Source organism: Microcebus murinus, chromosome 6, assembly GCF_040939455.1.
Source record: "Microcebus murinus isolate Inina chromosome 6, M.murinus_Inina_mat1.0, whole genome shotgun sequence".
NCBI lineage: Eukaryota > Metazoa > Chordata > Mammalia > Primates > Cheirogaleidae > Microcebus > Microcebus murinus.
This window is the reverse complement of record NC_134109.1, coordinates 68,517,938-68,535,516: the sequence shown is the minus strand read 5'-3', so window position 1 is coordinate 68,535,516 and position 17,579 is coordinate 68,517,938. Positions and strand designations below refer to the sequence as shown.

The following is a 17,579-nucleotide window of genomic DNA, read 5'->3' as shown; positions in this document are numbered from 1 at the left end:
ACTGATATTTCAGGGTTTTATGTCATTACACAGCCAAGTCTAATTCCAAGGGATGTACCTAGTTATTTAAACATCATCTCTTACCAAGTCTTCAATTAGTCAACAACCATTTTCTACCAGTTTTTGTATCCCAGAGCTTAGCATGGTATATAATGTGCCCATAATAGATGTTCAACAAATGTGAGAAACTGAATATACAAATGGACAATGGACAGACTGTATATAAAAACAGAATTCTGACCCACAATCTGCAGCAATTAGTTCAAGAAGCCAACCCATTATCTACAGTGACCAGCCCAAGAAGCCAGCCTATTATCTATAAGTCAGGCCATAGGAAGTCAAACTACTATCTCTGGCAACCAGCCCAGGAAGCCAAACAATAACCCCTGTAAAAATATGCTCCAAACAGCCAGGACTTGATTAATAACTGACAGCTTCTTTATTTTTTGTCCCCTCTTCCAACTTAAAGCCAATTAGAGAAAGCCAAATATGTACACCTAACCGTCACATAGGATACCCTGAGTCTGGTTAGCAGGCACACCTGAAGCCTTCCCTGTGTCCACTATGAAGCTTTTTCACTCCTCTGCCTGCCTTTGACTCTCTACCAAAACACAAGTGATGGTGGCTCATTCTCTTGCAATAGCAAGCTCTGAATAATTAGTCTTTGCTTGTTCTCATTTGGTTGGTCTTCATTTATTTCCACAAATGTATGCTAAAGGATCAAACATAAAATGTAGAGGACGTTGGTAGATAAATAAGGTTCTTCTTCTTAGAGAATTTACACTCAAGTGGGGTACACAGACATTAAATAAGTACTTACACAGTTATTACATTGGGATATGTGTTATGAATGACACAAGACTATAGCTGAGATCCGGAGATGAGTAGAAGTCAGGCAGGCAAAGAGGGTTATGTGGAAAGAGAGATCCAGGCAGGAGGAACAGCATCTATAAAGTACTGGAAACAGAAGGAACTTGGTACATACCAAGAACTGAAAATGTCCAGTACCATGAAGAGACTGTGCCTCAGATCCTGCTGACTTATTCCCCAGAACCACTCTGGTTCCCATCCTTCCTGAAACCTGAATCTCCTTTTCTTTCAGTTCTGTGAGCTCTCCTTTCAGTATATTCCTCTTTTGCTTAAGTTACATGAAATCAATTTCTGCTGCTTCCAAACAAACATTTCTTATTGATAAAATTCCTTTGTTATATCTCCTGAATTATTGGTTATTGTGAAACTATTTTATTATTATAAAACTTTTTGCGTGTTTATGTCTTATCTACCAATTAGGTAGTATGTACCTTGAAGAAGCCACTAAGTTTTGGGGTGAACTGCTATACAGCACTTGCTCAGGCTTGAGGTCTAGGATCTAGGTGAGATCTGGGCTCCTGAACCTGAGCTTGGTACTACAATCGGACGAGGCCCTGAGGCTCTTGCAGGGAGGGGATAAGTATGAGAGAAGTGAATTGTTATAACCAGAGGGCAGACTGACAGATTGTTTCCCAAAGATGGTCACATGCATATATTTATCCCATTCTACACACTCTTCTTTCAGTATGTCCAATACTTCCACCTAGAAGTGGGGGTCTACTGTTCTTGTCCCTTGATTCTGGCCAGGGGCTGTGACTGCCCTGGCCAATGGAGTACTGCTATGTGACTTTCAAGACTAGGTCATAAAAACAATGTATATTCTGCTTGGTGCTCTCTCCTGATGCTTGCCATGTTGAGGCAGCCCAAATCTCATGGAGTAGTCACATGTGTGTGGTACAGCCAGTTCTTAGCTAAAGTCTCAGCCAATAGTCAGTATCAGCTGCTAGACATGTGATGATTCTAGTTTCTAGTCTTTGAGTTGTCCACCAGACACTGCTGAGCAGGTAGAAGCCTTCCTCATTGCACCCTGTCTGAATTTCTTACCCACAGAAACCATGAGAGATAATGAATGATCATTGTGGTTTAAATCCACAAGCTTTTGGAAGTGATTTGTTTTGCAGTAATAGATAACTAATACATTATGTGACAATTTGGAATGTTTGTTTGTGTTTAAAAATTTTTCAAGTGAGACACTGAAAGCTATTAGCTTCAATCCTGGAAAAATAAAAGCACATTGCAAGTTCTGAATTTATTGTGAAATAGGATTTTTATGAATCATGCCAATCTTATCTTTGGGTTTAAGATTTTTTTCTAGAAATTTATATATCTGTTACTTCATGCGAAGAGAATTTTCAAAATTAAAATTAAAATTCATGCATAAAAAGGAATAAAGTACTAATATATACTTAACATGGATGAACTTTGGAAACACTATGGTAAGTGAAAGAAGCCAGACACAAAAAGCCACATATTGTATATTTTCAGAATAGGCAAATCCATAGAGATAGAAATAATTAGTAGTTTCCAGGGGTTGGAGGAAAGGGAAAATGGGGAGTGACTACTAATAAATATAAGGTTTTTTCAATGTCCTAGAATTAGGTATGGTGATGATTGTACAACTTCGTGAATATACTAAAATCCCCTGAACTATACAATTAAGAGTAAATTTATGGTATGTGGATGTTATTTCAATACAAATTAAAATTATTAAAAAGTTTTCTTATTAGCCGGGCAGGGTGGCGCATGCCTGTCCTTAGTCCCTGCTTCTCGGGAGGATGAGACAGCAGGATTGCTTGAGCCCCGGAGTTTGACGTTGCTGTGAGCTAGGCTGATGCCACGGCACTCACTTTAGCCTGAGCAACAGAGTGAGACTCTGTCTCAAGAAAAAAAAAAAAGACTAAAGAAGAAATTTAAAAAAAAAAGAAGAAGAAAAAATGTTTTCTTTTATTAACTAAGAGTGAAATAGGTCAACAAATCTGTCTATATTGTCTAATGAAGATAAACATGAATATCAGTTTTGACAAAGTCATTGACAAATTTTCAAAAGTTAAAACTCAAAACAGAAAAAACAGTTATATTATTTTTTATTCTTGTGATATACTAATATGAGATATAAGTTTTTCATTTTTAAAAACAAAAAGCATATTAATATTATACTTATATTAATGTTATATTATACACTTATATTAATAATGTAATAATACACTTATACTTATATTAAGCATATATACTTATATTAATATTATATTTATATATACTTTTATGTGTGTGTGTATATATATATATATATATATAAAATACTGGCATTATTAGACATATGCGGTCAGTGAAAGAAAGTTTTTGCTCTCTGCATTTCTTTTCTGGCCGTTATATTATATCATGATTCATACTGAAAATTTATATTTTTTTCTTATAGAAAAGAAGGGCTTTAAAATGATATGCTCCAGTTATTAAATATGTAAGGTATGCCCCTGGTGTTAGATACTAAACTTGAAAGTCTATGTCAGAAAAGTTAGGCTCTGAACTGGGGTGACACTGAAGGGAATGAAAAAGAAGGCTGTATACTGCAGGAGTAAAACTGACAGGTCTCTACAGCTTCAGAGACAAGGAAGAAGATGTCAAGGAGGAATTATATTACCAACCTGATAAAAGCTGGCAATTATTGGGGGCTTGGCTTATAAAATATATGTACCCAATACCTAGAACTGCCTCTGAATATAAATGAATACATTTTTTTGTTTGAATGAATTATTTTATATAGGACACTTGCCTCACATACTCGCCATTCATCTTTTACTCCAGCTATTGCTATAGCAACCAACTGTTTTGCAGCCATCACTTGACAGTACAGTGGTCCCCACTACAGATTCTATCTTTTGCCTTTGCCCAGGGACTTCTTTGCTGCAGCCTTGTGGGACACTACGATGCTGACACTGGTGTAAACCTGGAAGAGTAAGGGAATTAATACTTATAGGCAAATTTGACATGAGGGGTGGGAGCCAAAGTGTAAATATTCCCCTCTTCTGTCTCTTCAGTCACATTCTATATAGCTCCACAGAAGTTCTCCAGTGGAATAATTTATTATCCTCAGTGGGATAATGTTCCAGTTGCTCAGAGTGGTGACCAGTTCAATACCACACCCCCACACGTTGGGGGCACTTCCCTGAGCCGGAGGGATTTAGAGGCTTTGCCTCATTCTCAGCTTCACTTTTTCCAGTCCTCTGTTCCTTGGGATTGCTTTCCATTATAAACTACCTGCATCTTGTTCTTGTCCCAGGCTCTACTTTTGGGGGAGCCAAGCCCAAGACAGATTCGTATGTAACATGTGGTGTAGTGAATTAGCAATGGACAAGGACCCAGGAGGCCTGGGTTCCAGATCTGTTACTAACCTGATTCTAAGTCATTCTATCAACTAAAAGGTGGGCACTTTCATCACCAATTTTTCTTTCTTTCTTTCTTTCTTTCTTTCTTTCTTTCTTTCTTTCTTTCTTTCTTTCTTTCTTTCTTTCTTTCTCTCTCTCTCTCTCTCTTTCCTTCCCTCCCTCCTTCCTTCCTTCCTTCCTTCCTTCCTTCCTTCCTTCCTTCCTTCCTTCCTTCCTTCCTTCCTTCCTTCCTTCCTTCCTTCCTTCCTTCCTTCCTTCCTTCCTTCCTTCCTTCCTTCCTTCCTTCCTCTTTCTTCTTCCTCTTCTTTTTTTTTTTTTTTTGAGACAGAGTTTCACTTTGTTGCCCAGGCTAGAGTGAGTGCCATGGCGTCAGCCTAGCTCACAGCAACCTCAAACTCCTGGGCTCAAGCAATCCTTCTGCAGACTACAGGCATGCGCCACCATGCCTGGCTAATTTTTTTGTATATATACTTTTAGTTGGTCAATTAATTTCTTTCTATTTTTCGTAGAGACTGGGTCTCACCCTTGCTCAGGCTGGTTCCGAACTCCTGCCCTCTAGCGATCCACCCAACTCGGCCTCTCAGAGTGCTAGGATTACAGGCGTGAGCCACCGCGCCCCGCCATCATCATCAATTTCTAGATGCACAGGTAAGTACATCTGAAAATTACAGAAGCTCTCCAAGCCATTTGTCAACCAAAGGGAAAAAAGCGGGTCAAGAAAAAAATGCTTGTAGCATGATTTCATGTCCATGAAAAGAGCATGTGTGTGTGCATACATGTTAGTAAATGCATACAAAATGGTGGACTATCACAGTTTACTACATATTTTTGTGTGTCTTGAATCGTTTACAAGAAGAATGCATCTTGTGTAATTACTGAATCATGCTTGTTAAGTGCATAGCAGAAGGCCACGCGCACCACCAACCACGGTTAAGAAAGCCGAGCTGTGCCCAGGTGTGCGCGCTAGGGGGCGGCGGAGCAAGAACCCGGGCTAGGCGGCGCGAGAAACCGCGAGCGCGGGAGGAAGGGCGGCTGGGTCTTTGTGGTCGCCAGGGGGCGGAAGTGTAGGGCGACAAACCCACAACTACCCGCTCTTCGCAGGCTCCAGCCAGGCAGGACATTTCAGAAATCATATGTTCCATCCCTCTGCCGCAGCCCAGACAGATTGGGGGGTTTTCGGAGCCGAGGGGATGCCCACACCGCCCCCTCTCCCGCCCGGCCCGGAGAAGCTTGGCACCCTCAGCGGTCTCTGGGCTCTTTCGTACCACTTTTGAGCTCGACAACTCTCCCCTCTGCTCCTCCCATCCTCACCCCCCAACTCCCGCAGAGGGGAAATTGAGTCACCGGGAGGAGAGGCCAGAGTCATCAGGGGAGTGGAGGCCGACGCCAGCCCTCAGGGCCTTCCAGATGCTAGGAGGAGGGAGCGGGTTCTCCAGGAAAACAAAGCGGGGCGAGAGGGGGAGGCGGTTGGCTGGGCAGGAGCCGAGCCAGACACATGGAGAAACGCTGCCCAGGATCAAAGGAAATATGACATTTGAAAAGAATGTGCGCGTCTGCCTGGCCGCGCGGGGGCGGCTGGGGGCGGGGCGGGCCAGGGTGTGGGGTAGCCGGGGCTGGTTTCGGGGTCTCTACCCCAGCCCTGCCCGCTTCCGCTTCCCGCCTCCTCTGCCCCCTCCTAGGTGCGGGCTGGTGGATGGTCTCGAGGTGTTCCTCGCTCTCCTGCCCATGTGTCTCTCCTTCCTTTATTTCTGAGATGAAGCTGGACGGGAAATGTAACCTGAGGAGACCGACCAAAGGGGGAAAAAAAAAAAGAAAAATCAAACCAGGCCGCCTCTCGGAACATTCTTCTCTCCCCGCCGGCCTGGCCTCTTCTTCCCGCCCCTCCTGCGTCGCGGCCCTGGGCTTGGAGCCGGGGCAGCTTCCGCACGTCACTGGGGTCCCCGGGGGCTGGGGAGGGGGTCCCCTGGGCGGGCCCGAGGGAGGACTGAGGGGAGGGGGGGCGCCTCGGCCGCGGCGGAGCTCGGCCCGTCGGGCAGCCCGCCCTCCCCTCGTCCCCCAGCCCGCAGAGCCTGTTTCTCATTAGAGTAACGGGCGCGGTCCCGCCCGGCTCCTGAGTGTTTGTAAACGTCTGACCCGGGGCCGTCGCTTAACACTTCAGGTGCCGGGCTGGGGCGCCGTTGGGGCGCTTCCCTGAGCCGGAGGGATTTAGAGATTGGAGATCGCTGCGGCATTTTAGAGGGGTTTGAAACATACGGTATGAGTCGGGGAAAATGGTAACCGCACACCCCCGGCCCCCGGCATCTCTTGTAGGAGTCACGAATCACCCGTCTAACTCCCTCTCACACAACCCAGGCTCCTCAATGCCTGCCCTTCCTTGAAACTCCAGCCCGGGTCTTCCTTCCTCCCCCCGCCCAGGTGACAGGTGTCCAGCCTTGGGGCCCTCCAGGTCGTTAGGCTCTGGGCCTCCAGTAAACCTGGCCAGGATTTTTAGGAGAGCCGGACCAAGGTGCCATCTGATCGGAGATTCTTTCCAGACGGGGAGGAGGGAGCCGACTTCCCGCAGAGGCTAATTAATGGCCCCTCTGGGTGGCTGGGACAAGGGCCGCCGCAAAGCCTGGCCTGGATCTACGCCCATCAGGGGCTGTGGGCCTTCGAACAGTTCCCCACAGGCTCTTTGGCTCCTACTGCTCTGAGAAGCATCCAGGATGTTTAAACGTTCTTCACCTTTGCAGGGAGACATGACGGACGGAGGCGCTGATTCGGCCCGGCAAAGACTTCCAGAAGGCCCAGGCAGAATAGCCTCGGGCAGGGGACTTGGAAGGAATGGCCTTTTCTTCAGAGCAGCCTGGAGCCACTCTGCACCCCAGAGCCCGCCTGGCCTAAGGCTTGGAGGGAAAGAGGAGGAGAGATGCTGGCTATACAAGTCTTTAGAACTAAAGGAAGGGTCTTCCGTGGGCCCTCTACACTGGGGGCCCAGGATGTGGCCCCTTTAAGGCGCTCGGACCCAGGGCCCCGAACTGAGACCAAGAGGAGGTGGGGGCGGGGGTTGAGCTCCCTGCGGGAGATGATTGTCACGACTGCGGGCCAATAGGCATCACTAGGGTCGTAACGCGCTGGAGGGACCGTTTTCCAATTCAGTTTTTTTTTTTTTTGGAGGGGGAGGGACTGGAGAGAGGATAGAGGGAGGGAGGGTGGGGGAGGACGAGGGGCGCGTGGTTTTCCCATCTCATCCCTGGAGGAGGGGCTGGAGCATCCCGGGTAGCCAATCAGGGACAGGCTGGGGGGGGCCCCCGCTTTGAAGAAGTTTGGGGGAAAAAAGTTTGGAAAAGTTTCTATAATAACTAGGGGGCGTCCGGAGGGAGGCGGCAGCGGCGGAGGAGGGGGCGTCTCAGAGAAAGGGAGGGAGGGAGCCACCCGCGTGAAGATACAGCAGCCTCCAGAGCTCCCCCCTCCCACGCAGGCCGGGACCAGGGGGCTCTGGCCGGATCCATGGGGGCAGCAAGCTGCGAGGATGAGGAGCTGGAATTTAAGCTGGTGTTCGGGGAGGAAAAGGAAGCCCCCCCGCTGGGCGCGGGGGGGTCGGGGGAAGGTTAGTGCGGGGCTGGGAAGGGGTCTTGGGGTCACTGACTTAAGTGCCTGGGGATCCTGAGTATGGGGAATTTAGGGCTTTGAGCCTGGGGTGGAGGATAAGGGGGTCAGAGGTTGAGGGGGGTCCCGCGGCTCGCTGGTCTGCGGAAGTGAGGGTGGGGGCCCGGGCACCACTTTCTCCTTTTTAGGTCGTGACTGGGGTGGGGGTGGGGGTGCCGTTGGCTGCGCGCCGCCTCCCGGCTGGGCCGACTGTCACTGAAACGGGGGGCGGGCAGGAAAGGCGGCCCCAAGAGTACAGGGCACCGCCAGGGGAAGGGGAGGTTCGATTCTGGAACTTGCCCCTTGTGGACCGAGCCCTGGTCCACCAAACTGGACGCCCGGAGCTGGGGACCTCTCAGGCCGCGCCAGGGCGCCCCTCCCCCTCCCTCGTCTGGCCGCAATGAGAGGCAGATGGCGGGGACCGAGCCGGGGGCGGCGGCCGCGGCTCTCACGAATCCACGATGCCCGCCGCCCCCCCTCCCCCGGCTGGGCTCTGCACGCTTCGCCCTCTCGGCTGCACCCCCGCCCCCAAGTTGGGGGGAGCAAGGGAGGAGCCACCTCCCCTCGTCACCAAAGCCCTTGCGCCCCCCCTTCCTTGGCCACGGTTGCGATGGCAACTGGGGCTCCTGCCAGCGCCGTTTGGGGGTTTGGGAATCGCTGCTAATTGGGTTCATGTGTGAGCCGCCCCCAGCCCAGTCCAGCGCCTCGCTAAGCACGCCTCCAGGCCCAGCTCCAACCCCTCTCACCCACCTCCCTCACCTTAGAGGCCCGCCCTGTCGGGTACCCTAGGTCCCAGGATCTAGGGAAGAGTGGGAAAGGGCCTGGGCACGCCTGCATCTATCTCCTCCGTCTTTTGAAGTCCAACTTTGTTTTTGTCTTGTGGCTCAGAAGGTCTCCTCCTGGCACCACTGCTCTCTCCAGCCATCTCACTAGGGGAGCAGGAGGATCAAGGGATGGGTTGGAAGAAAGATCTTAGTTCCATGCCCTCCATGTTTCAAAAGAGAATCTGCAACCTGCATGGTAGCTGCCACCTTCCTGGTTTTAATCAATTAGAATAAGAAAAAAAAAATGCCCCCTCTGGACCCGTCCTTGCTGAGGAGGGGAACATAGCAGGACTTGGGATTAGGCTACTCAAGGAACTTAGACATCTCACCTGCTTCTCTCTCTCCCCATCTCCCTCTGTCCCCCTTTCCCATTTTGACAGAACTGGACTCAGAGGATGCCCCATCATGCTGCCGCCTGGCCCTGGGGGAGCCTCCTGCCCCTATTGGTATTCCCCGACCTCCACCCCCTCGGCCTGGCATGCACTCCCCACCACCGCGTCCAGCCCCCTCACCTGGCACCTGGGAGAGCCAGCCTGCCCGGTCTGTGAGGCTGGGGGGCCCAGGAGGGGGTGCTGGGGGTGCTGGTGGCGGCCGTGTTCTTGAGTGTCCCAGCATCCGCATCACCTCCATCTCTCCAACACCTGACCCACCTGCTGCGCTGGAGGACAACCCTGATGCCTGGGGGGATGGTTCTCCCAGAGATTATCCCCCACCAGAAGGCTTTGGGGGCTACCGAGAGGCAGGGGGCCAGAGCAGGGGGGCCTTTTTCAGCCCCAGTCCTGGCAGCAGCAGCCTGTCCTCGTGGAGTTTCTTCTCCGATGCCTCAGATGAGGCAGCTCTGTATGCAGCCTGCGACGAGGTGGAGTCTGAGCTAAATGAGGCAGCTTCCCGCTTTGGCCTGGGCTCCCCACTGCCCTCACCCCGGGCCTCCCCTAGACCATGGACCCCTGAAGATCCTTGGAGCCTGTATGGTCCAAGCCCTGGAGGCCGAGGGCCAGAGGATAGCTGGCTACTCCTCAGTGCTCCTGGGCCCACCCCAGCCTCTCCCCGGCCTGCCTCTCCATGTGGCAAGCGGCGCTATTCCAGCTCTGGAACCCCATCTTCGGCCTCCCCAGCTCTGTCCCGCCGTGGCAGCCTGGGGGAAGAGGGGCCGGAGCCACCTCCACCACCCCCATTGCCTTTGGCCCGAGACCCTGGCTCCCCTGGTCCCTTTGACTATGTGGGGGCCCCACCAGCTGAGAGCATCCCCCAGAAGACACGGCGGACTTCCAGTGAGCAGGCGGTGGTCCTGCCTCGATCTGAGGAGCCTGCCCCGTGCAATGGGAAGCTGCCCTCCGGAGCAGAGGAATCTGTGGCTCCTTCTGGGGGTCCCCAGAAGGAGGTGGCTGGCATGGACTACCTGGTGGTGCCATCCCCACTCGCTTGGTCCAAGGCCCGGATTGGGGGACACAGCCCCATCTTTAGGTGAGGATTGCACCTGGCACCACTGCTCTCTCCAGCCATCTCACTAGGGGAGCAGGAGGATCAAAGGATGGGTTGGAAGAAAGATCTTAGTTCCATGCCCTCCATGTTTCAAAAGAGAATCTGCAACCTGCATAGTAGCTGCCACCTTCCTGGTTTTAATCAATTAGAATAAGAAAAAAAAATGCCCCCTCTGGACCAAAGATTTAGAATGGGCAATAGCTCTCAGTGGGCCAGTTAGAGAAAGGGTCCCCCCCACCCAGTTCCTATAGGATGCATGGCCCCTACCCCCAGCTCTGTGCTGGCATGTAGCTGAGTATGAAACTTGGGATGGATTTCAGCCTTCTGCTCTGGTCCTTTAGATGGTGCCAGCCCTACACTCTGTTGCATGATGTCCCCCTTCTCTACCCTTTAATTTCTAGGGCCTCACTTAGTGGCTTAAAAGTATAGCTGCTAATTTGAATAAAATAGCATATACTTGCAAGTCAAAGAATTCATATTAAAACGTGCATTCTACCCCTTCCACCCTCAAAGAGGCCTGTCCATTTAATAACCCTAAACCTTGAGATGTCAGACTGAGCTAGCTCCATCCAGAAGAATTTCTAGGGGAAATACACCTTAATACCTGTTCCCCTAGTTTTCCCATAGGGCAAGGTTTTCTCAACCTCAGCACTATTGATATTTTGAGTAGGATAATTCTTTGTTGTCGGGGCTGTGCTGGGCATTGTAGGATGGTTCAGCAGCATCCCTGGCTTCTACCTATAGGATGCTAGTAGCACTACCTCCTCTAGTTGTGACAACAAAAACTGTGTCCAGACATTACCAAATATCACCTGAGGGGCAGTTACCACTTGAGATTCACTGGCCTAGGATATCTGGGAGCGCAGTACAGGATAAGTTGCCCCACCTGAAACCCCTTAGCTTCCTTGAACTCTACCTCTCAAGCCCCAACCAGTGGAAAGGGAGCTGGCCTAGGAGCAGAGTGTGCTCTATCCTGAGTTCTGCCACTGGCTGTGGCCTCATTTCCTTTATTTGTAAAACAAAGCATTCAGGTCTAAGGTCTTTTTTGGTCTGAAGTGGCATTTTTTTTACTCTTCCCATCTAGGTCTGGGGCTTAGGACAGGTTTGGGGTTCCTCCGTATCCAGGCGAAGCCTCCTTACCCCAAATCCTGTGCTCAGAGCAGGGAAGAAAGGAGTTTCAGGCTTGTTGCCATCTTCCATACCCTCATCTCAAGGGGCTCTGTCCCCTATCTCCCCTTGCTTCTGGGCTTTTGGACTTTATTTCTGCTGTGCTTTCCTCTTTCTAGACCCATACCTCTCCTCCCTCACAAACCCAGAGTGGTCCTGATTGGGGTCTGAGGCTGCCGGTATTCACTGCTCTTCTCTTCTACCCAGGACCTCTGCCCTACCCCCCCTGGACTGGCCTCTGCCCAGCCAGTATGAGCAGCTGGAGCTGAGGATCGAGGTGCAGCCTAGAGCCCACCACAGGGCCCACTATGAGACAGAAGGCAGCCGTGGAGCTGTCAAAGCTGCCCCTGGTGGTCACCCTGTAGTCAAGGTAAGGGACAGGGGCCAGGCCTGTTATCCTTTCCCTGCTCCCAGCTCCCATCCCAGATCCCTGCAGATGGGCTCCAGCTGTGCAGAACGGATGGCACTGCCCTTTCCCACACTCCCTCTCAGCCCTGGTCCTGCAGGCAGCCTGGGGGAGGGACTGGAGTTGGGGGAGGAGGGGTGTACTTCAAGGACCCGGATATACTTTCTACTCCTTTGTCCTTCCACGCCCACTCAACTCATCCCCTGGGACACCAGCCTCATGTCTACTCTGGAAAATGGTGGCCTGCCAGATGTGGGGGAAGGGTTAGGCAGAGGCCAAAAGTCACTGGGAGTTAGGTTTTCTCTATATTGAGGATATTGAGTTGGGCCAGTCTCTCTCTGAGGCTCTTCCCCCTTTGCCCAGCCCAGTTTGGGCCTTATTCCAAGAATAACACTGTGAACTCCAGGCCACGTTTTCTCCACAACGGGTGCCCAGTTCCCCAGGGATTCCCTTCCAGGATATCCTTTATCTTTCACCATCCCCATTCACTGGTGGACTGAAAATCCAGGGATGGATAAAGGATGAGACTGTGGGGATTTCAATTAGGTGGCCTCTGTCTTCCTCTGCCAGCTCCTAGGCTACAGTGAGAAGCCGCTGACCCTACAGATGTTCATCGGCACTGCAGATGAAAGGAACCTGAGGCCTCATGCCTTCTACCAGGTGCACCGTATCACGGGCAAGATGGTGGCCACGGCCAGCTATGAAGCCGTAGTCAGTGGCACCAAGGTGTTGGAGATGACCCTGCTGCCTGAGAACAACATGGCGGCCAAGTAAGTCCCCACGCAACTTCCCCTCCATCTGCAGGATTTAGACCAGCCTTCTCCATTGGGCCCAAGCTAGTCCACCTCTTCCTTTTCCCAGAAGAGCTAAACATCATCCTTAGGTGCTAACTTCATGCCTTCTTACCATCTCAAAGAGGAATTTTGGGGCTGGGGGCACCCTGGATAGGCTGGGTTAGAAACAGCCTCTAAGGCACCAGTCATTCAGGGCTTTGGATGGAGGGCAGGGGCTTCCCTCTTTAGGGTGTATCACCATTCTGGCTTCAGCTAGGAGGGCTTGCCATCCATCCTTTGCCTTCAGCATTGACTGTGCTGGAATCCTGAAGCTTCGGAACTCAGACATTGAGCTTCGGAAGGGTGAGACGGACATCGGGCGAAAAAACACACGCGTGCGGCTGGTGTTCCGGGTACACGTGCCCCAGGGAGGCGGGAAGGTCGTCTCGGTGCAGACAGCATCGGTGCCCATTGAGTGCTGTGAGCAAAGAGGCCCTGGGCCATCTCTCTGTCTCTTGTGACTTTTTTGTCTGTGTGTGTCTGTCTGCCCATCTCTTCTGCAGTGTCCTGTGCCCTGTCTGTCCTGGGTAGCCCTACAGAGGACCCAGCCCTTATTTCTACCACAAATGGGGGAGTGGAAGGGGTGGTGTTCTAGTTTTCCCCTGCTGTAGACTCTATCTCTGGGCTGGACCGGAGTGACCCTGTACCCTCTCTACCCCTGGGGTGGCCCTGTGCACTGTTTGGGTAACTCCCTGGCCTAGCCTGTTCACCTCTCTCTCTGCTCAGGGAGCGGCCCCTTACAAGGTCTGTGTGACTCCGTGGATACAATTGGTTTACTTGTGTGTCTGCCACTTAGGAGGGCTCCCCCAGGCCCCTGTGGCAGTTGTTCCAAAGAGGGCGGGGCAGAGGAGGCTGCCCCCTCCATACCCAGCCCAGCCAGGCCTCTTCCTTGCACTGCTCTGCAGCCCAGCGCTCAGCCCAGGAGCTGCCCCAGGTGGAGGCTTACAGCCCTAGCGCCTGCTCCGTGAGAGGAGGGGAGGAACTAGTACTGACTGGCTCGAATTTCCTGCCAGACTCCAAGGTGGTGTTCATTGAGAGGGGCCCTGGTGAGTACCCACTGGGGAGGGGAGGGCAGGCAGGGAGAGCTTGGAACTAGCAGGTGAAAGATCTCTGGCACTATCACTCAATTGGCCAGTTGAGCTTCAGTTATCTGTAAAATGAGACAGACAGACTACCCTTCCTATTGTTCTTTCTGCTTCCTGTGGGGAGATGGGTGTAACAGCAATCTAACATGATGAGGATGCTGAACAAATGTAAGATATACACATTCTTTTTATGAAAGAGGAGTCTGCTTTGAGATAACTTACCCCATGGAGATAGGGCATATGATGTGACCCTGATAGCTCCTACTGGGGCCCCTCTTGAGTTATGGGTCTGGAGGCAAAGCTGTGATTTAGAGAGCCCATGATGTGCCCCAAAATGAAGCTTCAGGGGTAGAGAAAGGGAAAATTGAGGGTTCCATGTACAGCCACCAACCCGAGACCTTTGCCCTCTCCAAACCCTGTTCACCAAGAGCACCAGCCCCTATATCTGAATTTAGCACCCTGTGACCATGTCAGAGCATCTCTAGAGGTTCTGGGTCATGAGACTTGGGGACTCATTGCCCTCCATCAAGCTAGGACCCTTTCCTACCTTTGATCTTCCCTCACAGCATTATCATGGGAGGTGATATTTGGAGTTGGGTGGGAGAGTTCAAGAGTTGCTTTTGTCACTAACTCCCTCTGGTCCCTGGGCTGGTCCTGACATTTCCCTGGGTCTCAGTTGGCTTCCCTGTACCTTGGAAATAGTTTTAAACCCTGACTCTTCCATTCTATCAAGTAAAAATGCAGTGGGCTCCTCTGTGTGCAGACCTTCTTGGGGCCCTCTGAATTTGGTCTTGGCTCTAGCAGGAAAGGAAATGGCAGGTGACTAGGGCAGGGGTGGAGGCCCTAGAGTTGGGCTGGAGCTGTCTGTTCCCCTGTACAGATGGAAAGCTGCAGTGGGAGGAGGAGGCCATGGTGAACCGACTGCAGAGCAATGAGGTACCAGTGTCACTAGGGTAGCCCCCAGAGGGCAGGGGTGGGAGAAGTCAGGAGATTCTCAACTGGGTCCCCTTGCCCAGTGGGAGTGGACTCCAAAACTACCTATTCTTTTCTGGAGGAGGCAGTGTGGCCACTCTGTCAGCAGGTTCATCTCTAGGGAATGGACTTTGCTCCTTAGCAAATGGAAGAAGCTAGGAGGTTGAGTTTGGGCCCTTGGAAAGGGTGAGCTGAGCCTGGATCCCTGAGGGTGCCCTGCCTCATTTTCTCTCTTCTTCAGGTGACACTGACCCTGACCGTCCCTGAGTATAGCAACAAGCGGGTGTCCCGGCCAGTCCAGGTCTACTTTTATGTCTCCAATGGGCGGAGGAAGCGCAGTCCTACCCAGAGTTTCAAGTTCCTGCCTGGTACGCTCCAGGACAGCCCATGGTGGGGGTGTAGGGATATGGGGAGGCCGGGGCCGAGGGAAGCAGTGCCCCCATTGTGGGGGGCCGAGGCATGGATGGAACCTGGGAGGAGCTGGTAGTTGGAAGGTGTGCAGTGGGGAGACTGCCAGGCCCCTCACCAGCGTGTCCTCCTCCTTCCATCTTCCCAGTGATCTGCAAGGAGGAGCCCCTACCAGACTCATCTCTCCGGGGCTTCCCTTCTGCATCGGGCCCCCCTTTTGGCACTGACATGGACTTCTCACCACCCAGGCCCCCCTACCCCTCCTATCCCCATGAAGACCCTGCTTACGAAGCTCCTTACCTGTCAGAAGGCTTCGGCTATGGCACGCCCCCTCTGTACCCCCAGACGGGGCCCCCACCATCCTACAGACCGGGCCTGCGGATGTTCCCTGAGAGTGGGGGTGCCACAGGTTGTGCCCGCCCACCTCCAGTCTCTTTCCTTCCCCGCCCCTTCCCCAGTGACCCTTACGGAGGGCGGGGCTCCTCTTTTCCCCTGGGGCTGCCATTCCCTCCTCCAGCCCCCTTTCGGCCTCCTCTTCCTGGGTCCCCACCGCTTGAAGCCCCCTTCCCTTCCCAGAGTGGTGTGCATCCCCTGCCTGCTGAGGGATACAATGAGGTAGGGCCAGGCTACGGCCCTGGGGAGGGGGCTTCGGAGCAGGAGAAATCCAGGGGTGGCTACAGCAGCGGCTTCCGAGACAGTGTCCCTATCCAGGGTATCACGCTGGAGGAAGGTGGGTGTGGGATTGGGGGCTGTGGGTGTGAGTGTGTGCGAGAGATTGCTCTGCATGTTTGCTGAGGGTGGAGTGTGGCTTCCCAGAGACTGGCATCCTTGGTCTCTCGGGCCAGTTGGAGGGTCCCAGGAGGCAACATTTTGGTGCATGTGGCCACCTGAATCCAGTTAACTTAATTCAGAAGGGTGCATAGAGTACCGACCTTAGTCTTTCTCTTGCCTTTGCCCTCTGTCCCAAGTCACAAAATCTTGAGCTAGAACTACTTTCGAGATCATTCCATTTAGCTCCCTCAATTTGCAAAGTCAGGCACTGAGTTTCAGAGAGGGGCAGTGGCATGCTGAGGTCCCAATCAAGCAGGCTTCCCTGTGCCTCAGCTTTCCCTTAAACATGGTGCTGTGGTCAGGACTGGTGATGAGAGCCTTCCTGTTTTGCCTCTGCTTTCTTCCACTGGCTACACTCAACTCTAGCCCTGCTGATACCAGTTGCCCTGACATTGCAGGCCAATCCAACAGGAAAGGGCTGGGATGGGGGCCTGGGAGCCCATGTGGATGGAGCTGGGCAAGATTTGATTAGGACCAGGTGTCAAGACATATTGGGGAAACTGAGGCCCAGTGAAGGAGGAGCCTAGAGATGTCCTAGACCAGGGGTCCTCAAACTACGGCCTGCGGGCCACATGCGGCCTGCCGAGGACATTTATCCTGCCCGCTGGGTGTTTTTGCCACCGCTGCCTGTCCTGCCTAGCAGCCGACTCTCGTCCGGGGCCCACAGTACGCATGTGTGGAATGTGCACCCGCACTCTCCAACGGCCCTCCAGTCGTCTGAGGGACAGTGAACTGGCCCCCTGTTTTAAAAGTTTGAGGACCCCTGTCCTAGACTAAGCCCTGCCTGGAATGGATTGGGGGTCTCTGGAAGAGGAGGGGATCCACCGGTAGCCCAGTCTCTCAACTGCCCCTCCTTTGCAGTGAGTGAGATCATTGGCCGAGACCTGAGTGGCTTCCCTGCACCTCCTGGAGAAGATCCTCCCGCCTGAACCATCGCCTGGCAACCTCAGCCCCAGCCCACCTTCCCTCCTTCCTGGGGTGGTGGCTCCAGAAGCTTGGGGCCAACTCTGGTTCCTCTTTCCCCAGCTTCTGCTTGCCTCCCTGTCTTCCCCTCCCCACTGAGGCGTGGCCCCTGGCCCTGGTGCTGCCTTGGAGGGCTGGGGGAGGGAGAGTGTGGAGGTCGGGATGGGATGGAGACAGGCTGGGTGCCAGAACTGGCTGGAGGGAAGACGCGTCTAGATTGTGTACAGGCTGCAGCAGTGGTGGGAAGCTGGGGACAGGTTGATGGGTAATAAACTGCTCACTAACCAGTGCTTCGTGCTTCAGAGCTCTTTGGAGAGAGGGGTGGGATGGCTTACTCCAGCCCTGGCCCAAGGAGGTGGAAAGGTTGGAAAGAGATGCAGTGTGGCTGGGGTGGTTGCATGCCAAGGAGCTTCTCAGGGGAAGGGGCTGGGGAGGGCGTGAAGGCTCCCTGATGGGGGCCAAGGTTGGGGGCCAAGGCTTGATAGGCTGCTCTACCTCTCCTCCCTGGAGATCCAGATTCCTTTAGGAGCTTTGGGATGGGACCTAGGAATCTGTGTATTTTTGATTCCTTTGTCTTGCCACCACAAGATGATTTTGGTTCATAGCCAAGGTGAGGAAACACTGTTCTAGTTGCTCTCCCTCATTTATAGAGGAGGAATCTGAGATCCAGAGAGGGAAAGGGACTTGCCCAGGGTCACACAGCTAATCAACAGCAGGCTGAATGCTGC

General features: G+C 52.5%; 1 protein-coding gene and 1 long non-coding RNA gene across 2 annotated transcripts; one reads left to right on the top strand and one right to left on the bottom strand.

Moving 5' to 3' along the window:
* Positions 1-3,316: 3,316 nt before the first annotated feature.
* On the bottom strand, positions 3,317-7,055 carry LOC105866623 (uncharacterized). Its single transcript, XR_001151961.3, has 3 exons — positions 6,978-7,055; positions 5,598-6,030; positions 3,317-3,814 (listed from the first exon to the last, which is right to left on the bottom strand). It is a non-coding gene; the product is annotated as an uncharacterized LOC105866623 (long non-coding RNA).
* A 447-nt stretch (positions 7,056-7,502) lies between these two features.
* Positions 7,503-17,142, top strand: NFATC4 (nuclear factor of activated T cells 4). The gene is made up of 10 exons (XM_076004146.1): positions 7,503-7,842; positions 9,085-10,168; positions 11,561-11,723; positions 12,330-12,529; positions 12,840-13,012; positions 13,498-13,638; positions 14,558-14,613; positions 14,891-15,017; positions 15,206-15,787; positions 16,750-17,142. Exons 1-10 carry the CDS (start codon positions 7,743-7,745, stop codon positions 16,815-16,817), a joined length of 2,694 nt encoding a protein of 897 aa, XP_075860261.1. The 5' UTR covers positions 7,503-7,742; the 3' UTR covers positions 16,818-17,142.
* Positions 17,143-17,579: the final 437 nt, after the last annotated feature.